Source organism: Microcebus murinus, chromosome 19 (genome assembly GCF_040939455.1).
Source record: "Microcebus murinus isolate Inina chromosome 19, M.murinus_Inina_mat1.0, whole genome shotgun sequence".
NCBI classification, from domain to species: domain Eukaryota; kingdom Metazoa; phylum Chordata; class Mammalia; order Primates; family Cheirogaleidae; genus Microcebus; species Microcebus murinus.
In genome coordinates this window covers 15,210,533-15,229,191 of record NC_134122.1, presented here as the reverse complement: position 1 = coordinate 15,229,191, position 18,659 = coordinate 15,210,533, and the positions used below count along the sequence as shown (strand labels likewise).

Below are 18,659 nucleotides of genomic sequence, written 5' to 3'. Positions count from 1 at the left end.
GGCAATTATCGTACCATTTAGAGATGGTATTTGGGAAGATCAGCCCTTCTTTTAAAGTGGAGACACACCCCTTTGGAAGCCTGAGCCTACGGGTCCTATAGGACAATCACATTTAGTGAGTACAGCCTTGCTGAGAACCTGAGGGGGGAGAAAAGGCAGCTCCCTGACAGAGAAACTCAGTTTGGAGTGCAGGCTTGGTGGATGGCTTGTGTAGGCGGGTGGAGTAGGGCAGAGGAAGGGCATTCGCCTACTGTGTAGGACAGGCCTAGAAAGGAATCTGGAGGGACCAGGTCAATTTCACTTTGCTGCTTGGCGAGGCCCCTGCCTGTAGTCTTGATACTGCAAATCCTTCACCTCATGAGGCCATTATGAGACTGCATAGTTGTCTTGGCTATGGCCACTCCTTCTCCCTACTCATCCTGCTTAACAAGAAAATACGAGAATGTTAGCATTAGGAACTAGATTAGATGAGCCTTTTATTTTTGCTTTTTGGCTTAACCCAGGTCCAAATAACTTTCTTATGTGATGGCAAGTTGGCAAGACAGATTTCCTCTGGAATATTTCTGTCAAAACTGTAGTCTTTGATGTGTTCTACACATGAATCCGCCTCTTTGTAACCTATGTTACCTTAAGAATTTCAGGAATTTCCCTTATTGATTCTCCACATGTGCCTCAGCTTCTGTGTTCCCCAGGTGAAATTATAGCACCGGAGATGATGTACCCGGGTATTGCCCGTGGTTCGTTGCTGGCCCGTTGAAATAGACCAGTGCTTCAGCGCACACACAGCCCCTGGAGGGTAGCGTGCCCATACCCCAGTGCCCCTATCCAGAGGTGACTGCTTTTTGTTCCTTCCAGGTTGGCTAGCTCCTCTGGCTGATGGCATGTTGAGGTACGTGGGCCAGTGGCAGCGAGGGCATCCGAGCCAGAGGGGGCCACTCTAAAGGCCGGGCCACCAGCACCATGGGCCAGTGTGTCACCAAGTGCAAGAATCCCTCATCGACCCTGGGCAGCAAGAATGGAGACCGTGAACCCAGCGGCAAGTCACACAGCAGACGGGGTGCAGGCCACCGTGAGGAGCAGGTGCCACCCTGTGGCAAGCCAGGTGGGGACATCCTGGTCAACGGGACCAAGAAGGCGGAGGCTGCCACTGAGGCCTGCCAGCTGCCAACATCCTCGGGAGATGCTGGGAGGGAATCCAAGTCCAATGCTGAGGAGTCTTCCTTGCAGAGGTTGGAAGAACTGTTTAGGCGCTACAAGGATGAGCGGGAGGATGCAATTTTGGAGGAAGGCATGGAGCGCTTTTGCAATGACCTGTGTGTCGACCCCACAGAATTTCGAGTGCTGCTCTTGGCTTGGAAGTTCCAGGCTGCAACCATGTGCAAATTCACCAGGTTAGTCACAAATACTTCTTGTCACCAGGTGAGCAGAGGAGGAAAGAGAGCACCACTGGGCGGTGGTACCCAGCTAGGATAGAACAGGTTTGGCTTTATAGGGTTGGGTAAGTTTTTCTTTTCCTGACCAATTTTTCTAAAGCTTAAATGTTCTAAGTTGTGGTTCTGATCTGGAGAAGCTCCCCTAGACACTCTTAAAGTTTTAAAATATATAAACCTGGCTTGATAGCAGACCTACTGAATCTTGGGGGATAAGGCTCAGGCATTTGCATTTTAATAAAGCTTCATATCTGGTTCTAACGTGTACCCCACATTTCTTCTCACAGAATAAAGCCTTTGCCTAATTTGTAGGTCGGATTTCAGGCATATCCTAGGATTCCTAGGCAGCTTCTGAATAACTGGGCACTGATCATCTTTGCCTTAAGTGAGAAGGCACTTCACTCAGGGTGAGCCCTGTTGCCAAGCTACTGGTCAGCTCCCTGCTGTCCTGGACCTCTTTTCTTTCACTCCTTGCCTTGTCACTTCATTCACTCACTCAGTATTGATTGTGTGCCTATCATGTGCCAAGCACTGTGAGTGCCAATACAATAAGTGCCTCTGGGGTTATGCCTCAGTCCTTCCATGATGCCAGTTGCCCTTTCTAGTTCTTAGCATATTTCCTGCCCTCAGCCAAGCCTATATGAGGCAAGGACAGCTGGCCTGTTATGAAATAGTAGTTGTGCCTATTGTCATGGTCGTGCATCCCTAGGAAATGTGGTTTGCAGACCATGGGGTTGTGAATGAATAAGAACTGACTTTGAGACTCAACTATAGAATTTCTCATTCACATGCTTTCTGTCCCGGGTAGCTTACCCACCAGACCTCAGATGCCTCACTTCTTCAGTGGGTACAGCAATCCCTGATAAGATGATCAGTGCGAGAGTGTGCTATATAAGCTGTATAGATGTTAAAAATACAAACCAACTTTTGTTTTTAATAACAGAACTTTGATCTCTGGTGGCAGAGTTACCTAGGTTCATCCAGAATCTCTGCCTCTAAAAGTCTCCCTTGGCAATCACCAAAAATATACCCCAAACAAACAACCCACAGAGAATCAGAAGGGAAGCAGGAAGCCTCCCCCTCTGGGAGGAAAAAGAATCTACAGCTCAATCACTATTGCATGGTAATGGGGCAAGGAGTAGGAGACCTGAGTTTAGCTTTGGGAAGTTGAACAAATGAATAAATGAACCATTACCAGCTGCCTATCATGTGCCAGCACTGTTAGAAGCAGTTAGTGTTTATTAATTTGTTTAGTCCTCACCCAAACCCTGTGAAGTAGTAGGGTGGTATTGTCACCATTTGACAGATAAGGAAGTAGGACTAATTAGTGGAGGAGTTGGAATTCAAATCCAGGCCATGTGGCCTCAAGCCATGCTCTGCTCTTAACCACTATGCTGTATTGCCTCTCAGTAAATGATATAGTTTATAATTATTAATTGTGCCCTCTCCTTCCTGTTGCAGGAAGGAGTTTTTTGATGGCTGCAAAGCAATAAGTGCAGACAGCATTGACGGAATCTGTGCACGGTTCCCTAGCCTCTTAACGGAAGCCAAACAAGAGGATAAATTCAAGGATCTCTACCGGTTTACATTTCAGTTTGGCCTGGACTCTGAAGAAGGGCAGCGGTCACTGCATCGGGAAATAGCCATTGCCCTGTGGAAACTAGTCTTTACCCAGAACAATCCTCCCGTATTGGACCAGTGGCTAAACTTCCTAACAGAGAACCCCTCGGGGATCAAGGGCATCTCCCGAGACACTTGGAACATGTTCCTTAACTTCACTCAGGTGATTGGCCCCGACCTCAGCAACTACAGTGAGGATGAGGCCTGGCCAAGTCTCTTCGATACCTTTGTGGAGTGGGAAATGGAGCGAAGGAAAAGAGAAGGGGAAGGGAGAGGTGCACTCAGCTCAGGGCCCGAGGGCTTGTGTCCCGAGGAGCAGACTTAGTGGCTCTGTCCCAGGAGCAGCAGCAAGGATCTGCCCGCTGCCCTGCAGCCAACCGAGGAATTGGACCTTTGTGGAAATTACTGAAGATCCGGATATTTTCTACTTTACACCTTTCTCTGCCTTGTATCTGAAAGGGCTCTAAAATGCTGTATCATGTTTTAGGCACTTTCTTCATTTTTTGGTTATTTTGGTTATTTCTTTTTTGGGGGGTCCCCCAAAATATTTGAACCTGGCTACATGTTGTGTACCTTTTTTTGAAGCCTTCAGATAGAATAAGCCTGCCATTTCTTGCACAAATTAGATTTTTTTGTGTGGGGGAGGGTGTAGAACAGGGTGGGGGATGGGACTGTTAGGTTGAATTAACATTACAAAATGATACAGTGCCAGATCTCAGTTTTGCATATTGTTTTTCAGGGCAGGTCTGTACTGTGTGTAGTGCTGTTTACATGGTTGAATTTAGGTTGTAATAATTATTTTTAAAGATTTACACAGATTTGAATAGCAGTGTTAACTGTTAACCACATTGCATTAATTCCCAGACCATTTAGAGCTCTTGGAGAGCCCATGCCCACCAAGAGTGTTTATAGTCTGGTGACAACCCCCTTTTAAGCTAATTTATCCAAAACCCTTATTTCCCTCACTTCTTGCTCATTCCTCCTTTGACCTATTGCATTTCATGTTGAGTTTATCCATCAACATGCTGTACCTGTCAGTCAAGTGAGCAGTTTTTTTTTTTAAAAAGAACATACTGTACTGAGAACCACTTAAGCATTGAATGCAGAGAAAGCAGTGCTACCTCAGTTTTGCTGGAAGTAGACTTCTTTGATAGTTTTCTTTCTTTGATGAAGTTTCTGTATTTTCATATTGAAAGTGGAAATACCTTTTTTTTTTTCCATTTGCCTTGGAGCCAAAGTTTCTGTTCCTGGTGGTCGGGAAACTGTGCCAGCCGGCCAACTGACTTGAAGGAAAACTGTGGTATGGAGCTCTGCTTGAATTTTTTTTTTTTTTTTCTTTGAGATATCATCAGCTTACTTGTCTGGCAAGTGCAGAAGCCTGGGGTTGGCTTGAACTCTGCCAAACAAATATCAAAGTGTATTTAATAGTTAAATGTGTGCCCTTTCCCTTCTTGCTGCACCCATGTTGTCACTTAACCCCCAGGAGTTATTTATTATCTTTTTGTTAATGTCAGGCTCATTTGGGGTAATGTGATGACTGTTTAGGTTTACATGATCCTCCTCTCCTTTCCCTACCCCCAAATATGTATATATACATATATAAAATATGTATATATTTTACCTATATAAAATATATATATATACACATATATGTATCTATATTCCTTTGTTTCTTTGCCTGCTAAAACTGGCCATAAAAGAGGGAGCTGCCTTCAATATATAAAGTATAAGAAGAGTGCCAGGGAATGTCATTACGGAGGTTTTCAAATATGAATTTGGACCATTTTCACTAAGAAGAACATGACTTTGGTTAGCCCTTTCCTCATAAGAGGGAGGGCCCAGTCCTCAGACTCCTTGTGTGCTTGCTCCAGAAGGCTGGCTTTGGCCAGACTGCCACAGGGGCAGAGGAGCTGACTCTGGTCCTACCTGGTTTCAGTAGAGGGTCCTCTTGTTATTTTTCCATTTAAAAAAATATGTCCTTAAAAAACTGTACTGGACAGGTGGGTGGCAGGAACTTGTGTAGTTCAGCTTCCAACACTTTGGAACAGATTAAAAAGGGAATCTTTTAAATAAAAACTTACAAAAATATTTATACTCTTGAGGTAATGAGATTTTGTCTATTAAACATTTGGAGTTTCTCCCCTCTACCTGCCAGGTATGTTTTTCAACCTGGGCAGGAATTGCACGTTTTGATTTCCTATATTAGTAGCCTTACAGCTCTGGGCTCCCATCTTTACAAGGATGATTATTTAAGGAGTTTCAGCAGTCGATGTTTTTATAAAATTGATATTGATATAGAGAACATACTTGGAATTTGCTTTTTTTAAAAATTCTAAACCTGACAGTTCCTCCTTTCAGCAGGGCAGATGGTAAATTTTAAAAGCATCACCAGTAGGTTCACAATACTGGAAGGTTGAAGGGGGTCTTTGGCCAGATGTCTGGCTTTGTTCTAGCTAAATAAGACACAAGACCCTTATATGAGAGCTTCCAGGGGCCCGAGCAGGTTCTGTGGACTCAACTGCAGTTGAGGTACCCAGACTGAGGTCTTAAAAGGACCACCTTTTCATCCAGCCAGTTTGCAACCTGATTTTCCCAGTTCTGGATTGGGTAGAGGTTGAATGAGGGGAAAAGCAGGCTGCTGCTACCTGGTAATGCTCTTTCTGTCCCATATGAGGGTGCATGGGAGAGAGGTGCACAGAAGAGGGAGGCAGCTAAGGACTCTGGAGGAACTAGATTCCTTCCCCAGCCTATGAGAACACATTCCACACATTAAGTGTATTAGAGTGGGTGGCTTTTGTTTTATTTTTAAATTAACTATTCAGCTCTGCCACCCCCCACAAAAGAGCCAATTAAAAATTATTTTTGGTTATGGTTTTAATGGTCCATTTGTTACAGAAATGCAAATGAGAAGCCAGAAAAGGGAGCAGTCAGGAAGGGACTTACAAGTTTCTTCCAGGTTTTAGTCCTGGATTTCAAGCTTCTACAGTAGCTCTGGGCCAATGCTTGACTCTTTCATGAGCACAGGAAGAGCAGTTTTTTTGCTGCGTAGATTTGCTGCGTAATGGGTAAGCAGTAATTCTGTAGAGAAGACAAATGCCCCTCAGATAAAGCCAGTGCACCCCTCCTTAGCAATGTCACACCCGTGTGCTGTGGAGGACAGGATGTGGATGCCATTTTGAAGACAGGCACATCTAAGGGTGACTACCACAAACTGAATATTTGTGTTGGGAGATTACTTGGTTTTAGCAAATGGCTTTGTGAGATTCTGTGGTGTTTCTTTAGCAATTTATTAGAAAGCTGGTATGAGTTGAAGTATTGCTTCATTGACTTGCTCTCTCCCTCATGCTGGATTGCCAAATTTGAATGTATCATTGTCAACCCCACCTTCTGTACTGATGCTTTGCTATCCTTCAGCTGATTTCCTCAGCAGCTCTCCCCTCATCCTGCCAGATGTGCCCACATGTGTGAGTTGAGTCCAGAAACTCTTATCTGCTCTTCTGATAAGGGAAGAAGAAAAATCTAGAACTGGTGAAGATCTAAATTTCAACCAAACCTCCAAGCCCAGGGAAATATAATTAAAAATGTATAAGGCAGTGTTTTTAATATTGAACTTCCCTAAAGAAGGCTCAAACCAGCCTTCTTGGAAAGTAAGAAAGGATTAAGCCACACAGTATTAGTCTTTGAAACAGTACTAATCTCCCAGGGGCTGGTGCCAAAATCTGGTCCTCAGTGCTATAGGCTGCAAGGTGTTGCATGCCATAGTTTACTTGATGGCTTCCTATGCTATATACACCATGCCAACTTGTATTAAACAATGGTGGGAAGTTATTGGGATAAGGACTGGTCTAAAAGTTTACAATTCAAAACATATGTCTAGGGCCGTTTATTTTGCCATATTTCAAGTGAAATTTCAGTGTAGCAAAGCCCCAAAGGTAGAGTAATTATACAATTACAAGATAAAGGCTGGAAGAAAGCTGCTGCTAGGGTTTTTGCTTTTTTTTTTTTTTTTTTAAGTAGCCTGCTTTGCTGTTTTTCTTGTGTCTCCTATGTTTGGTTAGTTATGACTTGAACATCTTGGTAACTGACAAAGGTCTTCCTTGGGGGACTACAGCAATATCTTGTTTAAATGGCTGAAAGGACTATTAAAGTTATTGAAGTATGTTAATTGGGACTCATTTGAGGACATGTGACATTGAACCTCCTCTTACTAAACAGTGTTTTCTGAGTCATATAAATGGGGTTCCCACCCCTTCTAACCCCCTTCAAAGTTTATTCCTATGGTATTAACATATATCCAGTTTAATCTGGACTGGGACTGCACATTGGTGAGGATCAGCAGGGTTTCCCCCCACCACCTCCGAAGGATGAAATAAATAGATGTTTGGGCACTGGTTGCAGAAGCCAAGGTGGTTTGAATAGATTTGAGTAACCATTGGGTTCTGCTTCTGATTCAGGTGCTAGGGCATGTCCTCCCTATTCCTCTCTTCTTGGAAACCCAACCTGCTCTCAGATGCCTATTTCCACCACCCATCTTCTTTTCTTGATACTTTCAACACAAATCTTGGATATTGCCAAAGGAAGCCATTCAGCAGCTGCTGCAGATCCCCATCACCCCCCCCCCCACACACACACACACACACATACATTAGCTCTGGGAGAAATGTCTTCCTTCTGAACCTGGTCCCCAGCTCCCAGTCTGTAATTAATTGCTCTTACCTGTTGCACTAATTCAAAGGGGGAATGTGAAGCAATAGGCAAATGGGGCTTGGATGAATTGGTCCCACAGATACCCTGCCTTAAGCCGCTGAGGTGATGAGTCCACTGCTCATGTGACCCTCCACCTTTGTGGATCCCTCTTGGTTTGTGACCAGTGTGTCTGTTTCTTGAGGTTGTACAAACTTGACAAAAGTTAATACTTTTGTTTGTATTCTCTGCACTGTTGCACTCTCCAAATGGCCCCTTGAATATTTTTATTAACTTGTTACACACATTTTTGTCTTTGATGTCTACATTATTTTTTTCTTTTAATGTTTTTTTATTTGGAAGGTTACCTGCTGTTGGATTTAATAAATTTGTTTACTTGACTATTAACATTTCTACAAAAAAACAAAACAAAATGTGGCTTTATTCTGGGGCAAGATTAAACTACCCACTGGGAGCCTCCACCAATATGATATTGTATAACAATTCCTATGCTTCGGGAAACAATCCAGATACTATATGAACCCCAAACTCTAAATGCTGGTGCCCACCTCCCACACACCAAGCTTAATGGGGTGCTTTGGGGATTCCAGTACTTACAGGCAAAGCAAATGAGTTCTTACAAGGCCATTACCCAAATAGTCTTAACTTAGCAACTGATGTGAGTTCCTATGAAGAATAAAAATAGAATTTGAGCACTGTGTTAACTACATGACTCCTAGATCTATCAGTGTGGTGGTGGTGATTAAGGCAAAAGAGACAAGCTGAACTTTGGCTTTAACTGTCAAGTGCCACTGCTGTGTGATCTCTGGCAGTTTAGCAAACCTCTAAGTTTCCTTTTACTCGCCTGTAAAATTAAGGCACTGACTTCCGTCACAGTATTAGAATTTAAAAGAAAGTCTTTATGAAGCACCGAAGACACATAAGTGCTCAATCATTACAAGCTCTCTTAAGGTTCTCCAAAAGGATGTTAGGTGAGCAATGCAGAGAATCCACAGACTAGGAGATGGGGTTGGTCATACGTGACTTTTCACAAGACACAGCCCCTCTTAGGAGCTCACCTTCTCTCTGTGCCAAATTGAGGTTGGGGAAGAAGCTCAGACTAACATGACCTGACGCTCCCATCTTATACTCTAGAAGTCTGATTACAGTAGACCACTTAAGACCCTTAGCTTCCTTCCATTGTATTTTCTGTCTAGTTACTTACATTCAGGAAAGCTGTTGATGGTCATCTTACTCATTTCTTTGATGGAGGACCTCCTGGCCATCCCCAAAATTCCCAGCCTCATGTTGGTATCTCCTAAATATAAGTAAGTATAGTGGAGGGAGTAGATGGGTTTTTTCTTTTCAGTTGCAAAGACCCTGGGAGTCACAGCTATCATTCACTAGCTAGGCAGAAGTGTCTTAAGTTTCCTCAGTGATCTAGAGTTTTTCCCCCCTCCTCCCTTATCATCAAGGTCAGAACCCAGGTGGGGACTGGAAGGAAAACTAGGGGGTGACTTTTTTGTCTCCAGAACATTCCCCAGTTGGCTCTTAGGCTTGTTTCTTCTGAGTTATTGAGCCAGAACCTTATAAACAGGTTAAGGAAATAAAGTGGAAGATACTGATTTGGGGGCTTGTACTGAGCCTGGAGCATTCAAAGTGCTATGCAGGTTACATACGGCTAAAATCCTATTTTCGGTTAGAAGAGGGGCAAAAAAACTTAACACAATTACCAGATGGACTTAATTGCAAATGGAGTGTACTTTTTCTATCTACTGAAGGTGGTGCTGAGGGTTCAGAGGAGCACAGAAGAGTCACCTCAGCTTCTTCCCACCTTTCAAATCCAATTGCCAAAGTACATGGTTGGGTTGGCTCTGGAAGTTATTCCTCTAGCTATGGGCATTGACCTAGGTCACAAGGTTACTCTGTCTGGGAAGGAGAGGTTAGGGAGCCTAACCTTTGAGGATGCCTTGTCTTTAAAAAGCCATAAAGCCTCTACCTGGGTTTATTTAAGCTTCTTTCTATGCAATATTCTGACCCTGATTCTGTCTTTGGACTCTGGGATGCTAAAAAAAAAAAAGTTCTAGGCCGGGCGCTGTGGCTCACGCCTGTAATCCTAGCTCTTGGGAGGCCGAGGCGGGCGGATTGCTCAAGGTCAGGAGTTCAAAACCAGCCTGAGCAAGAGCGAGACCCCGTCTCTACTATAAATAGAAAGAAATTAATTGGCCAACTGATATATATATAAAAAATTAGCCGGGCATGGTGGCGCATGCCTGTAGTCCCAGCTACTCGGGAGGCTGAGGCAGGAGGATCACTTGAGCCCAGGAGTTTGAGGTTGCTGTGAGCTAGGCTGACGCCATGGCACTCACTCTAGCCTGGACAACAAAGTGAGACTCTGTCTCAAAAAAAAAAAAAAAAAAAAAAGTTCTAGTGGAATATAGCAGCACAAATCTGTAGGTTTTGTAATCCATACTGATGGGGACTCTCCATGGACCCTGTGCTTATCTGGAATGTTGCTGCTGAAATTGCTAGAATAGTAAAATACAGAGCTACAAAATGGTATGGTACTAGTGTGCATGAAAGGACAGAAGAAAACATGGATATTGGCTCTAGTACATACACATAGACTTAAATTTAATAAAGATGGCATTCTCCTTGATTGGGTAAGTAAAGATAATTGGCTAAAATTATCTAAATATTTGGGGGAAAGTTACTTTATGCCAAAATAAATTCCAGGAAGAATAAGGCTATGAAGTGTAGAAATTAAGTCATTTGAAATATATAAACTTGTCAGTGGATATTATATTTATCTCTGCATCAATTAATGCTTTCCAAGCATAAAAGCAAATAGAAGAAATCACAAAATGAAACTCCTAAAATCTATGTACCTTAATATAAAAAGCAAACTAGAAACATTTTTGCAATAATTTATAAATGGGCACCATATACTTAATCCATAAGGAGCCCTTAAAAATTCAGTGTGGAAAAGTACTTGGCTTCCCAACAGAAAAATGGGCAAAGGATATGCACAACTCACTGAAGAAAAATAACTGGCCAAACTTTTTTTCTTTTTGAAAACCTATGAAATTGCCAAAGATTTGAAACAAATCCATGCTAGTTAAATAGAGTAAAAGCCTTGCTGGAGTTAAAAGAACCTTATGTTCATACTCTCTAACCCAATAATTTCACTTAGGAGCTTTTCCTAAAGAAATATCTGCCAAGGATGTATGTGCAAGGATATAATTGATAATATCATTTGGTAACAACTTAAGTGTCAACAACAGGATACTGTTTAGACATTATGGCATACCTCAGTGCTAGAATATTATACATCCACTAAAAACTCTTTTGAACAATGGAATTTCATCATTATGGAAAAGTTTGTTAGACTGTAAAATATTGGCAGCTGACAACTCTTAATGACAGGATCAGATGTGATTTTAATTTTTCTGGGTTTTTCAAATTTCCATTAATGGATTTCTTTTATAATGTGGAAGAGGTTATTTACAAAAAGGGGGACAAAAAGAAGTAACAATAAACATGGCTGAGTGTCCTGCACAACCCCACTTCAGGGAGGTCAGAAAATGGAAGTAACATGTTCAAAATCTAAACCATGAGTTCTGTAAAAGCCCTTGAAGTTGCTTTTTCCCCCCTAAATGAGAAGCTGCTTCTCCAGCAGCTGCCTTGGCAGCTCTGCATTGGCTGCCTAGAAGGGTGTGGGAGGAAAAATGCACAAACGCACTTATAAATGGAATGTGTGTTTTGCAAGAGGCCAAGTTGGCAGCTTTGGCTTCCAAAAGGTGGGAGCATCAGCTGAAAGAACAGAGTGTGCAGACTGAGGTCTCAGAGGCCTTGTGGTCCAGGCCCTTCTCTGCAGTTCTGGAGTTGAAGCCCAGGGGGAAACCTAACCCACCTATCCAGGAAGAAATGACCTTAGCTATTCTTGGGAGCAGGGGGAGTACTTATGGTACAGGGAGCCCTAATTTGCTCTTCCTGCATTTTAAAGATGATCCTGAGTAAAACAGTATCTGTCATTTATTGAGCACTTAATCTGGGCTTTCCCTATTTTCATCCTCACAACCTTATGAAGTAGGTACTATTTTCCCCATTTTCAAGGTGAGGAAAAGGAGGCCCAGAGAGGGAAAATTCATACATAACCCAATGTTCTGTTATTTTCCATAAACTGGATCTTTGAATTCTCAATAATCCTTAAAAGTAGTTATTCCTCATTTTATACAGCTGTGAAAATGGACTCAAATGAGGTTAAATGACTTGCCCAAGAATACTTAGGCACAAAGCTGAAGTTCCCACCCTGGCCTGTCCGTATCCAAGGCAAGCACTTAATTTGTCTCTTAGGACTGGAGCCTCAAGAGGTGAACAGGAGCTAAGCTCCCACAGCTCTGGAGCCCAGCTGGGTAGGAAGGAATCCAGCACTGTATGTTTCAAGTTGTTCTCAGGGCCTTGCAGCTGAAGTTGGCAGTACACCTGGAGAACTTTCCTCCTAGTGAAGGGGCTTCAAGTTGCAGTGTCCCAATCCCAAATCAAGCTCTTCTTCTGGTTCCATATAGGACTAAATCTTATTGGAGATACTTTTATGGCATTAAACACTGCCCCACCTGCCCAACTTTGAGAGTTAATTTTAAGTAGAATCTGTTAATATTTTGGTATATAGTATAGCCTTTCAGGGTTTTTTTACAGGTCTATGTATAGGGTTTTATATTTTTTTCCTACAAAAATGGACTTAAACTATACATACTATTCTGTATCCCTTCACAATTCATACAATATACAATATTATGAATGTATAATCCACATATCTTCACAACCCTCCTTTGAGATATGCACCATTACTATTTTAAGTACAGTTAAGTACTTTAATAAAGTAAGTAATTTATTCAAGTTCACACAACCAGTAAGTAAAAAAGCTGGGATTCAGAGTCAAGCACTCTGGATCCAGAGTGCCTTTTTGTGGATATCTTTCACTGGAGATTTTATTTCCTTACACACACGCTCTCTCTCCTTTAAAAATGGCTACTTGGAATTCCATTGTAAGAGCCCTGTGATAGTTCGTTCCTTCATTGTATTTTTGTGAAAATATCCTATGACCCTAGGATAATACTTAGGAAGTAATATCACAGGGTGTCAGTGTATAGAGCAATTTATAAGGTTTTTGGTATGATACATATTGTATGCCAGTTTAATTCATTTCTTTCTGGAGGGCAATTAATATCTCTTATCAGTTTTGGAACTGTGTGCCTGTGCCCTATGTCCTTTTCCAACACAGAATATTATCAGTTTGAGAGTTGATTAAAAAGCAGAACACTGGCTTTTACTGAATTTGAAGTTTCCAGTTCCGAGGGGGGAAAAGCTGGTGTGATGGAGGCACCTACTGGGAAAGGGTGGCATTGCAGCCATGTTCTGAAGGGAAGGATTATTCCCAAACATGAAATAAGAAGGGGGTTTCCACGGTTGGTAAAAAGCTAAAAGAATCTTTCACTCTCCTCTGACTGGTGGACTTGCCAGAATTTCAGTTCAGCCTATTTCTTTCCTTCAATTTCATAAGAGCTGTCAACAAGAAAACAGTTTGTCTTACAGAAATTTGCTTTGCAGACATTACAACTTTGACAGACTGCATCATTGGCTGGTTTTCTCCATAGAGAAGTCACTCCTCCCGGTTTCCTTATCTGTATACACCATGTGATAGGAGTGCCACATGCAATGAGCACCTGCCTCAGCGCCTCGGTACATAAACTCACTGACACAAAGAAACAAACTGGTTTCCTCCCTCAACCTGTCTTAAATGAGAAATGCTTGAATTTTAGGCATTTATTGAAAATTCATACATGCCATATAAATGAACTAAACTCCTTAGCTGGTGGTACACCAAATTTCCACAAAAGCTGTCTTCTGACTGGAGAGGCCTGGAAGCCTCTGGAGAGGCCACAGCATGACTACACTCACTGCCATTACCCACGGGGGATAAGAAATGGCACATGGAAAGTGGTGCGCAGATTCATGAACGTAAGCTCCTAGTGGTGCTTTCCTCTTCATCTTTTATTCCCATCAGTCCTAGGCCAGAGAGTGAACCATGAGTGCTGCAATAAATAAGAAATAAAGGTAAGTTTTTATCCATAGGGTTGAATGAATGGTTATAAATTCCTGGCTAGAGAAAAATCAAGTTTTAAGTATGTGTATTTGCCATGTGGCAAGGGGCAGAAAGGTTTATGGAAAGTTGCTTGCTGAAGATGGTTCAATGAAAGGAATATTGACCAGTCCCAGAGACCAAATCCTAGTTCTGCCACTTAAGAGATATGAGGCATATCTCAATTGAGCCTCATTTCTTCAACTATAAAATATTTAAATTACTATCTCACAGGATTTTGTGAAGACTAGACAGTAACAGCCAATACACACTGAGCACTTACTACATGCCAAGCTTTGTTTTAATCACTTGTCTCATTTAATCCTCAAGACATTTCACTGATGTAAGTATAACTATTATCTCCATTGTTCAAATAAACAGGCTCGTTGACATTATGACTTGCTCAAGTCGTACAAAAGTGACAGAAGCAGAATTTCAATAATGGCAATCTGTTATTAGAGTCCTTATAAATTGCTATTAGCATCTTTTTGTCTTTGTTCATTAAAATGCTCTTGTAGTACCTACCAGGCACTGTTTGAACTACCTTATAAAACATTAATTTATTTAATAATGTTTGTTGTAAAACACCTGGCTAAATGCTTAGAATTTAGGAGTCATCCAGTACATGTTAGTTCCCCGCAACCTTGTAATTAATATTCATGCAATTGCGCTGGATTAGAGGGCTGAAGAGCTCTCCAAGGCAAAGCAGGCAGAAATGAGCAAAGAAAAACAGAATGTTTCCACCTGATATCTGAACTTAAACTAGCAAGCACTAGCCTTTTGGGCGTGGAGAACTGGAGCTTTGAGGGCAGGAGAGTGGCTCTGGAATTAGAACCATCAGAGTCTAAAACCTGACTATGCCCTTAACAGTTGTGTGATCTTAGGCAAATTGCTTAATCTGAGACTTTTTTCCCCTTGTTAAATAGGGACTCTAACAACCTCAACCAAAAACGTATATAAGCATTTAGCACGGTATCTGACGCTTATTAAGAGTTTGATAATTAAAGCAGTAATTATTAATTTCAGCAGCTACCAAAAATGTAAGGATTAAGGGCTAAGTCAGGCCCCTAGCTTGAGGAAAGCTTCTATTGTCTTTGCTACTCCTTTTTCCTGAGCCGCTTGGTTTTATAAGGGTATCTGCTGGCATCATGGAGACAGCTCCGCAGACAAGGCCCAGAGAAGTCGGTCACACAGCAAGCTTACACAGTTTGGGGGAATGCATGTTACTGCTGCTGGGCTTGATCAATATATGTCCACAAAAATCAGAGTGTGACTTTTAAAAGAAAGGAGCAACTCAGGTTGCCTCACTGCAGGATTTGCTGCTTCTAGAAGGTCTTAATTTCTTTTGACTTGTCAATCCTATCTTAGGATCTTTGTTTCAGTCAGAGCCTAAGACTTTTGCTCCCTGACCCTAATACTCCCTCCCAAGCCTTCACCCACCATGGAATATCCAGGATACTTCTAGAAGGGGCATGATTTGGGACACTCTTGCCTCAGTTTACCTACACAATGGTGGACTGCAATCAAAGTATTCTACCTGGGAATATGAAGACCCAGTCCCCTATTCTACTCCTACTTCTATACACTGTCCCTGAGAAACTAAGAGCAAATCTGTCTGTCCCCCAGAGTCCATGCTATTAATCAAAAAGCTTTATTGGCAACTTGTGGTCACTTTTTAACCTTTTGCTCTTAGTTTATCCATAAACCTGTGTAAAAACAGCAATCTAAGGTCTAAGATGGCTTCTTTCCAATGTAAACACCTAGTACTTGTTTCTGCTTTTCAGAGACAGCAGTTCTTTTTTTTTTTTTTTTTGTCACAAGTTAATAGAGGCAGAGACAGCAGTTCTTTCAAGATGCCCAGCAGGTAAGGTAGACCATCTCACTAGTGGCCCTTAGATGCAGTTACAAAGACTTTATGACAGGAAATGAATTTCTGATCTAGGCTTCAAGGCCTGAGGTATTCATGCTCTACCATCTCCTAGAATATCAGAATCTTAAGAGACTTTTAAAAAAAATAACACAATCCAATGGTTTTCAAACTATTCAAAAAAGCTACTATCTTCTTTTCCTCCCTCCCCCAATAAATATACTCATTCACTATCCACCCACTCACTCAGTCCAGAACTTCCATTCTGCTTTAAAATTTATCATGGCTGGGTGCAATGGCTCATGCCTGTAATCCTAGCACTCTGGGAGCCTGAGACAGGAGGATCACTTGAGGTCAGGAGTCTGAGACCAGCCTGAACAAGAGTGAGACCCTGTCTCTACTAAAAGTAGAAAAAATTAGCTGGGCAACAAAAATAGCAAGACTGTCTCAAAAAAATAAAAACATTTAACATCAGTTTTTCTTTAAAGAAAGGGTTTATAGTTAAAAGGGTCTGAAAATCACTGGCTCACTACAAATCCCTCATTTTACTGAAGGAAAATTGAGACCTATAGTAGGAAAGTAGCTTGGCCACTTGTCAGAGGAGACAGGTAATAGAGCTGGAACTGGACCCAGAGCCCTGCTATAGGACTCAGAATCAGCCAAATGGGCCCTACCATCTCTTAAAAGTAAACAGAAGTAGCAATGGAGTAGAGGGCAGGGAAGGCAGGATCACACTCCTGATATGTGGAGAACATAGGCCCTGATCACACCTAAGCCTGGGTCTTGTCCTGGGTCTTGACCTTTTTTACTCAAGTAGTGTTAGGCAGCTATTTCTTACCCCAAAGGGACTATAGGATCTAAGATCTCTGGTTTTATTTTTTATTTATTTATTTATTTTTTGAGACAGAGTCTCACTTTGTTGCCCAGGCTAGAGTGAGTGCCGTGGTGTCAGCCTAGCTCACAGCAACCTCAAACTCCTGGGCTCAAGCAATCCTCCTGCCTCAGCCTCCCAAGTAGCTGGGACTACAGGCATGTGCCACCATGCCCGGCTAATTTTTTCTATATATGTATTAGTTGGCCAATTAATTTCTTTCTATTTACAGTAGAGACTAGATCTCGCTCTTGCTCAGGTTGGTTTCAAACTCCTGACCTCGAGCAATCCGCCTGCCTCGGCCTCCCAGAGTGCTAGGATTACAGGCGTGAGCCACCGCGCCCGGCCAGATCTCTGGTTTTAAACTGGGATGAGCTGTCTCCTTGAGGAACTAATCTTATGACTGTGAGAATTAAGAAATGATTCATGTAAGTCCTCATTTTGTGCTTGGACATCAACAAAAGGCCTTTCTCCAAGAACAACTGAAGTCCAGGGGCCAGAGTCATGAAAGGTAACCCTCCATGGTCCTTACCTCTTGGTTCCTGGAAGCAGGATGAGGCAGAGGGTTCCTGGGCACAGGCTGTGGTAGAGCTTTCCAATCTTCCGGCCCCAGCGCCAGGCTGCTATCTTTGGGTGGTCCACCTTCAGAGTCTGGGATCAAAGCCATATGTCAACACTCAGCCAGAGCACCCTCTGTTCCCCTTTGAAGAGGCAGCAATACTCTTCCTCAGGCTCTAAAGCCATGTGATCCTAGTAAAGGTCCTGGACAGATCCCCTGTTTGAAGCCGGAGCCCACAGTGCAGGGTTCCCTGTTGACACAGCATCCTCATACCTCAACGTCAGTTTAGGACTTTCTCAGGGGAGGATGGCTGGTGTCCTTTCATCCAGATGGGTCTTCCAGGGCCCCAAGCTAGGGTAGTTACATCACTAAAATGAAAGTTCTAGTCTGGTTTCTGCCATTAAGTATCTTTGTGACCTTGGGCAAGTTACTTACCAACTCTAGCCTTTACTTCTCATCTGCTAAATGTTAGACTAGGATAGGGTTTCCCAAGCTTCAGCCATTCACCTTCTACCTCCACTCTTCTGCTTATGTAATCCTCTAACATTTTTCTTTAAAGTGAGTCAATTTATTCCTTAGCCTTGTCTAAGTATTAATAATACAATCCATGAAATCATAGGTTCAATGTGGTTGTTGTATACTTTAATGAGTGTTAGAAAACCAAGTCTATAACTATAAAAGGGAAGACCAAAAAAAGACCATTTATGACAACCATAATTATCTTGTGTATGTACCACACTTTGGAAAATGCTAGACTAGATCACTGAAGACTTGTCTAGCTCTCCTGCCTCAGTCCTTCAGAGTCCCTTGGAGAGCTACCTAGAAGACTAAAAACCTGATTTTGGCAGGTATGAATGGGGCAAAAGTATGAGAGATTTGGGAGAAAAATAGATGTGGCCAGGACTACAGGAAGCTCGAGAGTGAAATAAGACTGAGCCCAGGGCAGAAAAAAAAGATTGAAGGATTAAGTGCCACTGAGCAGGATTCTCCTTACTAATTTCCAGAAACAGAAGGCCAAGGCCCAGAGCTAACAAACCAGAGCAGCTGACTTACCCCTCTGACCCCAATATACCCTTAACTTACTCACCTGCAAGGCTTGCTGCTCCGATGGGGGAGGTATAACACGAATGCCTGGGGGCCTTTTTGATTCAGGTGGTAGGCCTCTGAGCCATGCATGGAGGTGCCTGGGAGTTAGGGCATGCCTGCCTTTCAGCTTCCAGTCCTTGCCTGTGAGAATGTTGAGGGCCCTCTGGGCACTGCCAAAACTTTTGAATTCTGAAAGCAAGAATACCCCCACCTTCTATTATTAAGGGCCAAGAAAACTGATCACCATCCAAGCTGAACCTGTCCAGGGCCATGGAAGAAAGACAGAATCAGGAGCTGCTGCCATGGTCCAGCCCAGGAGAACTTGTTTGGTGAACCTTCTTCCTTCTCTGACCTCATGTTATTACCATCCCCAATATCCCTCCTGAAAGATACATTAGGTA

At 42.5% G+C, this 18,659-nt stretch overlaps 2 protein-coding genes across 5 annotated transcripts in view; one reads left to right on the top strand and one right to left on the bottom strand.

Moving 5' to 3' along the window:
* The window catches only part of DCUN1D3 (defective in cullin neddylation 1 domain containing 3), a 43,560-nt gene extending 35,423 nt beyond the window's left edge, over positions 1-8,137 (top strand). For all 3 annotated transcript variants that reach the window (XM_012790156.2, XM_012790157.3, XM_012790155.3), the window contains exons 2-3: positions 856-1,391; positions 2,892-8,137. In XM_012790156.2, coding sequence (XP_012645610.1) covers positions 961-1,391; positions 2,892-3,375 — 915 coding nt within the window. In that variant the 5' untranslated portion in view covers positions 856-960 and the 3' untranslated portion in view covers positions 3,376-8,137. The remainder of the gene's footprint in view (positions 1-855; positions 1,392-2,891) is intronic.
* A 5,407-nt stretch (positions 8,138-13,544) lies between these two features.
* REXO5 (RNA exonuclease 5) overlaps positions 13,545-18,659 on the bottom strand; it is a 36,070-nt gene continuing 30,955 nt past the window's right edge. For both annotated transcript variants that reach the window (XM_075995159.1, XM_075995160.1), the window contains 3 exons: positions 18,260-18,447; positions 17,146-17,264; positions 13,545-13,828 (listed from right to left, as the gene is read on the bottom strand). In XM_075995159.1, coding sequence (XP_075851274.1) covers positions 13,747-13,828; positions 17,146-17,264; positions 18,260-18,447 — 389 coding nt within the window. In that variant the 3' untranslated portion in view covers positions 13,545-13,746. The remainder of the gene's footprint in view (positions 13,829-17,145; positions 17,265-18,259; positions 18,448-18,659) is intronic.